The following is a 13,538-nucleotide window of genomic DNA, read 5'->3' on the forward strand; positions in this document are numbered from 1 at the left end:
TCTCCAAACCTTTCCACTTAGCCACATGTCAACTTTGTCTCTTAGGCTGGCCACCCTCTTAATACCAAAATGGCTGCCCCAGTTCTGGGCACCACCTGGAGGTTTAAAAAGGTCCAGTGGAAAAAGGATGACTCTTTATTTCTGGAGACTTTCTTTGTTACATGCTCTGTTTTAAGCAGAGGAGAAATAGGCTTAACTGCAACTGGCTGAGACCAGTTCAGATTACTCCTATATCATAGGAGTAGGTGGACAACCCCACAGAATGGAAGCTCTACTAGTAAGGAGGAAAGGAAGAACAGTTGTGTGAGTGGATCACCAATATATCTGCTCCACCACTGAAGGGTTTAGGGGAGCAGAGAGTGATGGGATCGGATTTGTACTCTGAGAAAATCACTGGCTACAATGTGGAGAATAGATGGGTGGGAGGAAAGAATTAATGGAATAACTTGGATCCTTTTTTCTGGCTGTTGGAAAAATAGCAACATTTAATGTTCATTATTGATTGAGAGTATTTACCTCATCCCACAAGTTATCACCCCAATTTCAGCACCATAGCTAGGTCTCCCATAGGCACTACTGTTTTACAGTCTGTAATGCCAACTGGTTCTGGCTAATGGGGGATGGAACCCATGGCCATACTTCTTTTACTGTGAAAGGAGTTTCTTTACACTTGGAGTTAATATTCCCTGAGATTCCATGATAAGGCATTCTAGTAAATCCCTGGGTGGAGGTGGTATTCCTAGAGGCATGTAGGCACATTCAGATAAATATTGTGGCAAGAGCCATTGTCATGCTGCCGTGGCCACAGTTTCATTGGCTTCTTGGACCAGCACTAGGGTAGTGACGGAAAGGACTGACCAACGTCTCCTTGGTTCTTAGCAGTAAGTGCCATCTGGTGAGCATATACATGATGTGTAAATATTTCCTATCTTTCTCTTTCTAGTTATCCACTGTCCAGGGATTAGCTTAGATCCTGACCTCTAGTGAGATAGTGAGATTCTTTGCTTGAAGTTCTGTTCACTGGAAGAATTTTGCTTTTTATCCATTTAGAGCTATTTCTTAAGTAAATTATCTCACAGCAGTTTACCTCCAGAATGGGCTAGCATGTCTCACAGAGCCATTTGTACACTGGGCTGGACTTTCTTCATCTGTCAACTGTTGATATCATCAGGAAGTCAGAAGTGTCTATTGGAGTAGGTGTATGGCAAGCATTCTGTATATATTGTTTCTAGCTGATAGTGGAATTCTGCTAGACATGTCCAAATTTATGGCTTATTGAATCACGTAATAGTTTATGATGGGCAGTTGAAGTCATTTGGATATCTAGTGTCCCATGGTCAAGCTTAGAGTCTATACCAAAACCCAATGCTAAGCTAGGAACATAATCTTGCTGACAAAATCTTGGTCTTGTCCCCAAATCCTAAGGTTTTTCATTGTGATTCTTCTGCTCAGTCTTTTCCATACACTTAAGGCCCCATAAGACCTACCAGCACAGATTTCTTTGTGGCCAAAATCAGCTGGAGAGCCTTTTCTTTTCATATCACTCAATAAATGATGTAGAATAGGACACCAGTATGTGGTGTATGCTGTCTCCAAAATCAAAAACGGCCCGGCAGGTATTGCTCCTCCTTCTTAGCAGAGGGGATGGGGGGACTAAGGAACAGCAACTTGTGCTTTATGTTAAAGGGGAAATGCCACAGTCCTTTGACTTTTAGAACACTTGACTGAGGTGGCAGGACACTATATTTTTATTTTTATGCTTAACATGTACATCTCTAAGATACAAAACATCCTCTTCAGGTCCTGTCAGCTTGATGTCATAAGCATAGTTGTCAGGATGATGTCCTTTGAAACAGTGAGACAAAATCCCAATGAATTAGATCACAGCAGAGATCAAAATGACTTATCACTGAGGCCGTTCCTGCCATGAGAAAGGAAATTGCTTCATGTAGTCTGTGTGCACCATAAAAAAAAAAAAAAAAAAAAAGGACCCGCCTCATTGATAGCAGTATTCCAGGTACCAGGGGTTAAATTAATTTATAGGAAGGATAGTATCTGGAAAGCAACTGTAAATCTACAGCTCCATGTGATTCATATATAATAACCAACTGACATTCTTAAAAGTTGTCAGTCAGTTTTTTGGGCTAGTCTGTTAGTAGCTTGTCTGGAGGTAATAGGAAGCATCAGAATAGCTAATAACTAGTAGTCAAACATTCACTTAATGCCATCACCAAACTTAGACATGTAAATAGATTATCTCATTGTTATTCTACAGCTTTAAGTTTTCTGTAGCACTTAGGATCTCAGGATCTCTGTGACTCACCTAGGGATTTAGCCCTTGATAAAGAGAGATTACTGCTCCAGCAACTTGCATTAGCTCTTGTTACTCTAACAGTCCTTATCCATAGGGTTTTTGGGGACCAGTGCGGGTGAGTATTCAGCCACCAGCTATAAATATCTGTACAACCATACACTGGGGAAAAAGGTTGTTCCTAACATGAGGCCAGTTCAGGCTAAAGCTCCTTCCATCACCTGGCCTGTAAAGGCTGCATTCTAACTGGCATAAAATATGGCATTCTGAGTTCCCAGGAATTAGTTAGCTCAAGGCAAGAACCCAGTAGACCCTGAAAGGTGTATTTCCATTTACACAGTAGAGTTAACCATGATAAATAGCTGCAGATTCTTAGGGGAAGATGACGAGAAAGATTCATGGCATATGAGTGTTGATGTGCTATGGGCAGGATTTTTCCTTACACGTGCCCATCATTGAAAGGTTCTGGTTTTATGAACTGATTTAGGCCTGGAAGTTGGGTGAGAAGGGGCCCTTTCTCTAGCATGGTGGTCTAGTCAGGCCCTCTCAACTGACCTGGGCTGACTGCCTTCTATTTCTGTTATTGCGAGCTACACAGTGAGTAATTCACAACTAGAGATGTCTGAGTCCTGGTGCTTGTGGCCTCTGAGGTTCCTTCCATCTCAGTAAGGTCAGGAATCCCATTTTGAAGTCAGTCCCTTCCACCAGCATCTCACTCTGGTAAAGACAGTAAAGCCCTTCTGAAAGATTCCAGTGCTTTCCTCACCAGTGTGTATACCCTCTAGCAAGACACATGTTGTAGATCCCATTAGGGGCATGGTGAAGGTATCAATATAAAGATTGAGGCTGTTGGATCCTATGTAATACTGATCTCTACTTTGTGCCAAGGACTTTCTGGCTTTTCATCGTTACCTAGCTGAACTCAGCATTCAGTCCACATTTCCACTGGCCAACCTAATCCACCATTAGAACCGTGGTCAGTTTCCTGAGCTGCTGCACTAACTGCAAAAGTTAGGTTAACCGTTACCATAACTACAGATTTGGCCTTATCTAAAAATCATGCTCCCGTCCTTTTTCGATGATTTTTGATTATCCAACTCAGTGAATTCCTTCAGTTTATTCTATTAGCTTTTTGCTTTTCTACCTTGTTTATGTATTTTATCCTCCAGATAGTGTTATATGTGTATTCTGATTATCCTTGAGCAATGAGAGCTGGGTAGTGGAGTAATTTTCATATGAAAGCAAGATGCATAGAGAACATAACAGATTTTTAAAAATTGGCTTTCTCCAACTCCTCTGTTTCCTTTCAGCATCATTTCAGTTGTCTCACCTAGGACCCTATCTTTCACATGAGCAACCCAGGAAAGATGTTAATTCTATTCACATTAACTAACATTCAGCAACCAACAAAATTCTGAGATGTTAATTCTGCGATTTGGTTCAGCATAATACATAACACAGTCATAGCAAGGCCCCGAGTCCTTCCTTGCCCTGTTTTTGGAGATGAGCATTTGAGTTGGAGCTGGGCTTTTTCTTGTTTTGTTATTTAGTATTATCAGAAGTAATCATACTTCTTGGTTTCAGCATTTCTTTTCTTTTCGGTGGGACTCCCCTACCCCTATACCACTAGCTAAAACACATTTCAGGTGATTACAGCAATAACTGAAGCAACTATTGTACAGTTTGAACTACGAGTAGCTTGCACTTTCCTATCCTGAAAATTGATTAGCAGTTTCTTTCCCTTTATTTGTACACAATAATCAAGTTGACGTCATCCACATTTCCCCCATCAGTCTCTCAACTACAACCCACTTTCTGATACTAATGCTAAGTCAGGTAAAGTCCTTTGTTTAAAAACAAGGAGGTCAACTTAATTAAGCACAGAAACAAAACCATTAATTGGGGAGAAACACTGAGGAAGTAGGCAGATTCAAAAGATGAGGTAGACTCCCAACCTTTGGGGAGAGCAGGCCCTGTTCTGGTGGCTCTGGGGCCCTCTTGGGAAGCCTCTGTTTCTTTCAGGGTTTCATAATCCTGGGAAAGAGAATCTGGTTGGCGCCGTATGGGTCAGGTGTGACTGTGTTGGCATCAGTCAACCCTGGCAAAAAAGAAGACAACACATGGTGCAAACATACCAAATTGTGTCTACTGTCATAGAATAATACTTTTATAATCATGGAGTGAGGAGGGCCTTTCTAAACAAAACACAAGATTCAGAAGCCAGAATGGAGTAGATTGAAAGATAATAAATAAAATGTTAAATGTCTCTGTGAAAAATGACACCATAAAAAAAATGGCACACTGGGAGAAGCTATTTGCTACAGGGAGAGAGAATTTTCCATAAAGCATAAAGAGTTTCTGCAAAGCTGCAAGGAAAAAGTAAACATTGCTGTTGCAAAATTGGCAATTTACAGAAAAAAAAAAACCACTCTATAAAAAAGCTCAACTATATCTAGTAATCAGGGAAATCCAGATTAAAACTAACCATTATTTCGGGCCTATTAGATGTGGAAATTTTAAAATATTGATATCAAGTATGAGCAAAGATATGAGGATACAGATACTGTTGTACAGAGGTAGGAGGAGTTTAAATTGGCATAGTGTCAAAAGGATGGTTTGACAGTATCAACCAAATTTTAAATGCATGTGCTATCTGACCTGACTTCTGGGACTCCGACAGAAAACCAAATATGTATTTGTACAAGGATGTTCATTACAGCATTATTTATAATAGCGAAGAAAAGAAAATGAAAAGTAGATATCTATCTCGTAGTAGAATGGCTAAATGATTTCTTAAATCTATTATGAAATTCTATACTGTCATTAAAATAAAAATGACATAAATCTCCAAGTCATACTGTTACAGGAGAAAACATTGCAGAGGACTATACATGGTATAAGCCCCCTTTTTGAAAAAGAAAGAACTACGTATATCTGTGTGTGAGTGTGTTAATGCATTTTTTAAAGTCTGGACCTATTTTGGGTGGCAGGGATAGAATATAGGCGAGACATGATAGAGAATTTTCTCTTCTGAATTATTTGGCTTTCTTTTACAATAAGCATATTCTTTTTGTAACATTTTTTTAAAGCAGAGAGGGTTTGATTTTTTTTTAATATGGTAAATAAAGCTAATGCAGCTTAGCTTTAGAATGAATATACAGCATGTAGAATAAAGAGTTGTCCCCAGCTTGAACTGTGCCAGAAATCTTGTGTTCAGGTTTCTGTGAAAAGGAATAACACTAAATGAGAAGTTCTGGAGAAAAAATGGGCCGTGGAGGTGAACAGCTGAAGGGACAATAGACAAAGGACAAGACATTTGTTTTCATATATTCGAAAGGCTCTAAGGAGAGTGTGTAGCATCTATATGAAGCCTCACCATAGTTGAACTTTAATGCAATGTTTTTCATCCTCGAATTATAAGTTGGAACTTTTTATTGACCAGCATTTGTCTTAGAAGGAAGCATTGAATTTGTTTAAATGAAACATTTTGAAAAGCCACTTACAGAGGTTCCTAAAGCATGTTCAAGGTTTAAAAAAAGATTTAGTTAGCTCCTGAGAGGAGGGGTGGGGCAGCTGGTAGGGAGAGAGAAAGGAGGGACTGAGGTGGAGTTCATGAGATGTTTAAAATCTGTGCATCTTGAGATGTGACACTCCCTTGCTCAGGACACTACAGCTTTAGTAGAGACAGCTTAATTCTTGGATTTTCAGATGAAGAAGCATGTGTGTTTAATCTGGTGACAGGACTGTGTGACATCTGAGTGAGGCAGAGGCGAAAAAAAGCGTCTACATTGATGAGTTGTCTCTAAACAAATGAATCAGAACCAAAGCACTATAAGAATTAGCAGGCACTGTGTCAAGAGCTTTGGAATTCAACAGTGTAGAGAATTCAAGGTTCAAGGTTTCCAAGGGGGAGAGAAGGCACCAGCTGACATCTGGGTTTTACACTAGTCAGTACAAGGGAAATAACAAAAGAAATGGTGTATCTGAGCATTAGATCCTTCTAAACAGAGCTGTTCCAAGATGAGATGAACTGCTTTGGAAGGTAGTAGATTCCTCATCACAGCAGAATATTCAGGCACTGGTGACTATTAGGTAAGAGTATTTAAAAGAGGATTTAGAAGTTAATAAATGAGATTCAGTACTGTGCTGGAGATCTTAGCATAGTGAGGCAAGAAGAAAAATGAAAGGAATTAAGGATTGGAAAGGAAGAGACAAAATATTTTTCACAGAGGAGAATATTGTCCTCAGAAATACAAAGTTTCACCAAATAAATTATTAGAATTAGTAAGTTATTTTAGTAAGATAGATACATAAAGAGCATTAAAAATTAATGCATTTCTATGCATAAGCCACATTAGACTCTAATAATAATTTTTAAAAGGTGGCTATTTACAATAGCATCCAAAATGTAAAGTACCTAGGAATAGATTTAACAAAATATTTACAAAATCCTTGGAGAAAATTATAAAAATGTTTGAAGATATTAAAGAAAAAAGCCTAAATTAGTGGAGAGATGAGATCAATGGATTAAAAGGCTCAATATTGTAAAGATGTCAATTCTCCCCAAACTGATATGTAGATTCAATGCAATTCCAATAAAAATCCCAACAGGTTTTTTGTGGAACTTGACAAGCTGATTCTAAAATTTATATGGAGGAGAAAAGATTCAAGAATAGCCAAGACATTCCTGAAGAAGAAGAACAAGGTGAGGAGACCTGCCTTACCAGATATAAAAAGTTATTATAAAATTTAGTAATTAAGACAGTTTTGTATTGGCACTGGGATAGATGGATTGACCATTGGAATAAAATAGAGAGCCGAGCCCAAAAGCAGATTTATATATAAATGGAAGCCTGTTTATGAAAGAAATGCTGTTGTAGTTTTGGTGGGGGAAAGGATGCTCTTTACAATAAATAGTGCTGGGACAGTTGGATAACCCTCTGAGAATAAATTAAATTCAATCCTAGTCTCATAACAGACAAAAATCAATCTCGGTCGGTGTTAATATTGAAATTTAAAGGATAAAATGATGAAACGTAGAGACAATAATATAGGAAAATATACTTACAATCTGATAGTAGGAAAGGATTGTTAAGACTTAAAATGTTGATAAATGGAAAGAGTAATCAACTACATTAAAATGCAAAACTCCCTGTTCATAAATAGATACTACAAAGAAAATGAAAGGACAGGCTACAAACTTGGTAAGAAAATATTTATAACACTTATAACTGATGAGAAATAAGTATCCAGAATTTATAAAGAACCCCTGCAAATTAATGATGGGGAAAGTGCATGACTAGGTACTTCACAGAAGAGGAAACCCTGTTGACCAGTAAACTGTGGAAAGATGGTAAACCTCATTAATAATCAAAAATGTAAATTAAACCTACATTTTATACATTTAAAATTCGACACTAGCAAATGTTGATGAAGATACAGAACGAGAACACTTTACATTGCTGGTGGGAGTGTAAATTGGTACAACTACTTTGAAAAACAATTTGACCTTATCTGGTAAATTTACAAATACTCATACCTAAAATTCTTACGCATATATATGAGGAAACACATATCAAAGTAGAATTGTGAACTGTAAACAACCCAAATATTCATCAGTAGTAGAATGGATAAATAAATGTTGGTATGGCTCAAAATGGAACACTAGAAAATAATTAAAGTGAATGAACTTTGGCCATGTGGAACAACCTGGATGAATCTTCAGAACATAATTTGGGCAAAAAAAAAAAATTTACCACTGGATTATAATTCCATTTTTATAAGAAAATAGCCTGAATAAAAATATATAGTTTCAGTCTACAAGATGTATGGGGTACAAATAATTTAAAGCAAGATAATGATAAACACAAAATTCCAGATTTACTAGTGAGGAGAAGAAAGAGTATATGATGAGGGTAGGGCCCAAAGAGAACTTCTAAATTAAATTTTGTGGATATACATTTTTAATAAATATAAAAGTTGAGAAGAAAAAAAAAATTGAATAGATGATGGAGGTTCTGTTCATCCTTCTGGTGACAAAATCAAAGTTATGACGGAAACAAGGAACAGCAGCAAGGAAAAATTGCCTGGGATCTAGAGGAATAAGCCATACAACTAGGGAGAAGTCCAAGAAAGCACCCCGCAATGGCAGAAGAAAACAATTTAAAAACTTAAAAAATAAATAATATCTTTGCTGAAAAAAAAAATTGAAAAACAATTTTTTAAAAAACTGACGTTTTTAGTAGATGACTTAGTACATAGACTTGCTCCCAGTAAAGGCTTAAGCACGGGATGAAATGGTCTTTGATGCCACCTAGTGTTTTAGAGAATTTAACATCTTATAGCCTGGTTTGGCTACTTCCTCCTAGCTCTGTAAGCCAGGTTTTTCAGAGCAGAAACTAAAAGGAGTAGGATTTCCCTTGTTTTCATCCCTGTCATAGGCTCTTCAGCCTGACTCATTATGACCCTTTGCATCTAGCACCATGGGGCAGGCTCTTCTCTTTGGACAAACAATGGCTCCTTTTTCTTCATAACTTTCCTTTGAATAGCCTTAACCTGGCTGGAGACCTAGGTTTTTTTTTCATTATAACTGGGGAACTAAGGATGCTGATAGGACTATGAGATGTGGTCGTTGTTATTAGTGACCCTGAGAACTGTTTTCAAGCATCTTGTTGTCACTGCCTCTGTTCTACATCATTTTAAACAAGGAATGTAGAGAGAGAGTAATGCCTCTAGATTGTTGTGAGGACTTTAAAAACTGGTATCTCATCCTACTCTGTACCAGGGTGGAAACCTATGGAAATCTAGCTTATCTGGGTGAAGAGAAGGCGAACTGTGGAGGAGCCCAGCCCAGGATACTCTTTTTTTCCCTTCGTGTATTTGGCAGTATAAAGTCTAAGGAAATTGCCTCTTAGTAAAATAACATGCAGAACCCGCCAGGGTTTTAACTGTGAAAGGAAAATCTCTTGAGTAAGTGAAGGCAGATGGACTGTGAGACTCTGACTCCCTTTTTCTTAGAATTTTTTACTTTATCTCCCCTACCACTGTCTTACTGATTCCCAGGAAATGTTTGCTCCCTTCTTTAAAGCTCTTGCTTCCATCTGACAAAATTGGTTCCTTTTAGGCTAGCATTTCCTTTATTTAATCATATATTTTGATTATCAAAGCTAGAACCCTAGAAGTCATCTTTCATTCCTGTCTTTCTTTCTCCAGTCTACCTTTCCTTCATTCCATTTCTAAATCTAGTAACTCTAGCTGTAAAATATTTCTCAGGTGCATCTATTTCCTTATACCATCATCTTTCCATTCTTGCCTTCCAGTCCATTTTCCACTTAACAGCCAGAGTGATTCTTTATCATGAATATTGGATTGTAGTTATAAAACCTTGAATGGTTTCCTTGTGCACCTAAAATAAAATTAAAACTCCCTCTTTAAAAACCTGTGTGGAAATGTGTGAATTAACCTTGCCAAACTCATCTCTTCCCACCTCCTGTTGCCACCCCCACCAGCCACACTTTCTACATAACATGCTCACTAACCTTTCAGCTCTTCACACAAGCCAACCCTACTCCTGCCTCTCGGTCATCACAATCATTCTTCTCTGCCTGGAATAACTGTTCTCCATACTCATCCTTCCTCATAGAGACCTATCCTTCAATCTAAATTTGGGTATGCTTTCTCTAATAGCATTTTGTTCCTTCATTGCATTTATCATGGTATATAATTTCATTTTTTTTTGTTTGATGTCTTTCACCCACAAGTTTGTATTCTTTAGAGCAAGAACTGTGTAAATGATTGATTCACCATTATTTGCTCAGTATCTAGCCCAGCACCTAATAGATACACGATATATATTTGTTGAATGAATGAATGAATGAATGAAAGAAAAATAATACATAAACTGTAATTTACTTAACTCTTCCCCTACTGCTGAATACTAAGGTTGTTTTCAATTTGGAGTCATTCTAAATAATGATGAAGTAAATAATTTGAACATAGAGGTTTTTACCCCTTTAGGCTAGATTCTCAGAAGGGGATTGGCTAGGTCACAGGGTATGAATATTTTTAAGACTCATAAAACATATTTCCAAATCACTTATCAGAAAGTTTGCCTAGGTTGGAATTTTAAACTGTTCCCCTTTTGCTTTCTTAGTTTTGAATATATGGAACATATAAGAAGAAAGCAGTTCAGATACTAAGGTTTAGCTTCCCACTCCTATAAAATTATTAAATGCTTATTCTGTGGCAGATATTAGTATCCCAGTCTTACAGATGAGGAAACTTGAGCCTAGAACGTTTAACAGATTTACTCAAGTTCACACAATTCACACTATCTCATATCAAACCATTTATGCTTACTCACATACCTACTTAATATACATTTGCTCCAGAACTGCTACAGTCATTGTCACCTCACCCAAATCCTCTGCTTCCTAACTGTTGAATCCATATAAATGTTTGCCCTCTCACCCACCTGCCTATCCTTGCTTCCTTGCCAAATTATGCTAGAAGCTGGACTGCCATACCCCTTCTCAGGGCCCTAGAGAGGACCTAACTCAGCTAACCATTCAGAACCCTCCTGTGTGGTTCACTCTGAGATGCATCTCATCTTTACGTGGTGATTAGCATAGGGATAAATGGCTCATCTCTTCAGTTGTATCCCCACTCTTGTTTAGAAGAGTGGTATGTTTTGACCCAGTATCATAACAGGCTCCTAACCATATAGTAATCATGTAAAGAGCATGCTGAGCTTATAGTAATAGGAAGGATATTCTGCCCCCTGGGGATTCTTGGTAGTAAACTCTAGGAAGCTTGCAAGTTGTTTAGATAAGAGATGTACTCTCTTATTAGGCTTTAAATATTCACCTGGACCCATCTCTCCCCATACCCCAGGTCAGGGTTTGGTGTAACAGTTTGCATGTTAGATGTTTATTTCTGTTAATAATTCCTCTTAACCTTTCAGGCTCTTCCTGCTTGTCCTATCCAGGCCACCTGTGAAGCTGCCTCCAAAGAGGAAAATAAGGAAAAAAATCGATATGTAAACATCTTGCCTTGTGAGTATTTGTAGGGTTTCTTGGGATGTAACCTGAAACTGCATTTCTGGCCAGTTTTCCTGAGGCTGGAAAGAATCTTGCAATGATTATAGGAGGGTTGATAATGAGAGGAGGGGTCAAGCCTTTGGTCAAGCTGAAATTGCCTTTATGCCTCCCAGGGCGACTCTAGGTGTTCACTAAGTCAGCTGGGGTTCTTGACCAGGTTTTACTTTGGCAGGCTTAAAGTTCTAAGAGGTTAAGAAGAGCAATTTTACTAGGATTAGATAGAAAGTGGATTGTTATGAATTTTTTGTAGTGTTCATTGCAAAGAAATTCCAATACAGAGTTCTCTTTGTAACCCCTTCCCAGAGTTAACCATTACTAATCAGTTGGTCTATAACTTAAACATTTTTCTAGGCCAGTGGTCTCTAGAATGTGATATAAGAGCAAAATATTTGAACTTTGCTTTATTTTTATAATTGCATTTATATATATAATTCGTTCCTAAAAATATATGGTATATTTTTGGGTACATAACTTGTTAGAGACCGCTATGCTAGGCATTTACAGATACTAATGGTCTTATTTGTGTATGAATGTGTATATGTAGGATTTTTTTTTAATATGATTGGTATACTGTATATAGTACTCTGACTTTTTTTCTTTTAACAATATAGGCAATTTATCTGTTGAGAAACAGAAATATTCACTTTTTATCAGCTGCTTACTATTCCATATTATGGGTATATCATAATTTATTCAACTATTCTTCTAATGATGATTGAGATGTGTCCAGTTTTTTGCTTTTATAAGTAGTGCTGCAATGACATATTCATACATGCGTGTCTCTGTACACGTAGGTACAGCTATTTCATCTGGCCTGGTTGCATTAGGACAAATAAATAAAATTGAATTCAACTGAAGTATTAATTATTGTTTTTTTCCTAGATGACCACTCTAGAGTTCATCTGACACCAGTTGAAGGAGTTCCAGATTCGGATTACATCAATGCTTCATTCATCAATGTAAGAAACTCAAGCTTTTCTCATTATTGCCTTGAGCAATTGTTGGCTGCCATCTACTGGCTCTTTCCCAACTACACATCAGGAGGAACACTTGTCATTTCAAAGTTTCCTTGAGGAGTCTAATTTTTTTACGTGATTGGAAAAAAAAAAGGTTTAAGATCAAATAGTTTAAACTGTATTCTTATATTTACCCTGTTATCCTTTCCAAATGTTTCCCATGTAGTAATCTGAATCTAAACGTGTACATTTTTTAGGAGTCAGTGAATCCTTTATTGAGCTTGTTCATAAAACTAAGAGCAAAAGTAGAAAAGTAGGCCTTGCCATCTATAGTAAAAATAATGGAGAATGAGGCAGGAGTATCTGATAGCAGCTAAGTCTGGTTCGTGCCTACCATGAACCAAGGCCTGAGGGAAAAAGTGAAACTGGGAGGAGGTTTTTAGAGGTGATTTAGAGCCTGCTTATAGAGATGGTATGAGAGATTTGAGTATGTTTTATAAGGTGTGGGAATGGGGTTAGTAGAGAAAAAGAGTTTGAAGAGATGGGTGGGGAGCACCCAAGAGCACGGGTACACGCACACTGGCAAAAACAAGCCTAACTACTGAAGCAGGATGCATGAGGGGAAAAATACTAATGGAACTTGTACACCCATCTTCAGACCAGCATTAATTATAGGAGTTAAAAGATGGATGCTACCCAGGTGTCCACTAACGAATGAGTGGCTAAGCAAAATGTGGTATAAACATATAGGAGTAATTCAGCCTTAAAAAGGAAGGAAATTCTGACATACACTACAACATGGATGAATCTTGAAGACATTGTGCTAAGTAAAATAAGCCCCAGCTTCTGCTAAGCACACTGAGCAAGAGGTACTCATGAACGAGATAGAAGAAGACCAGGAGAGATAAGCATCTCAGAGGGCATGGAGGAAGCATTTGGCGGTCAGCAGGGTTAAATACAGATGGGAGATACACTGGGAAAGAGGGAACAAATGTGCTTTGGCCTTGGAGTATAGGGGCAGACTGTGTCCTTTGCCAAAGCAAATTGAGGCCATTTGTCATAGGCTGCCAATTACACTTACTAAACCCTTGTTTCCCTAGCTTTATTGAGATATAGTTTCTATAACAAAAATACATTCACCGAAAGTGTAGAATTCAGTGATTTTTTTATTGT

The 13,538-nt window shown here is 37.8% G+C and overlaps 1 protein-coding gene across 5 annotated transcripts in view; it reads left to right on the forward strand.

Moving 5' to 3' along the window:
* PTPRA (protein tyrosine phosphatase receptor type A) overlaps positions 1-13,538 on the forward strand; it is a 115,064-nt gene that overhangs the window by 80,984 nt on the left and 20,542 nt on the right. For 4 of the 5 annotated variants that reach the window (XM_016144016.2, XM_036229580.1, XM_016143926.2 and 1 more), the window contains 2 exons: positions 11,274-11,364; positions 12,292-12,368. In XM_016144016.2, coding sequence (XP_015999502.1) covers positions 11,274-11,364; positions 12,292-12,368 — 168 coding nt within the window. Of the gene's footprint in view, positions 1-6,922; positions 7,017-11,273; positions 11,365-12,291; positions 12,369-13,538 lie in introns of all 5 variants that reach the window. The other variant, XM_016144165.2, reaches the window with a different exon arrangement.

The sequence above is a fragment of the Rousettus aegyptiacus genome, unplaced genomic scaffold (assembly GCF_014176215.1).
Source record: "Rousettus aegyptiacus isolate mRouAeg1 unplaced genomic scaffold, mRouAeg1.p scaffold_m13_p_12, whole genome shotgun sequence".
Lineage (NCBI taxonomy): Eukaryota > Metazoa > Chordata > Mammalia > Chiroptera > Pteropodidae > Rousettus > Rousettus aegyptiacus.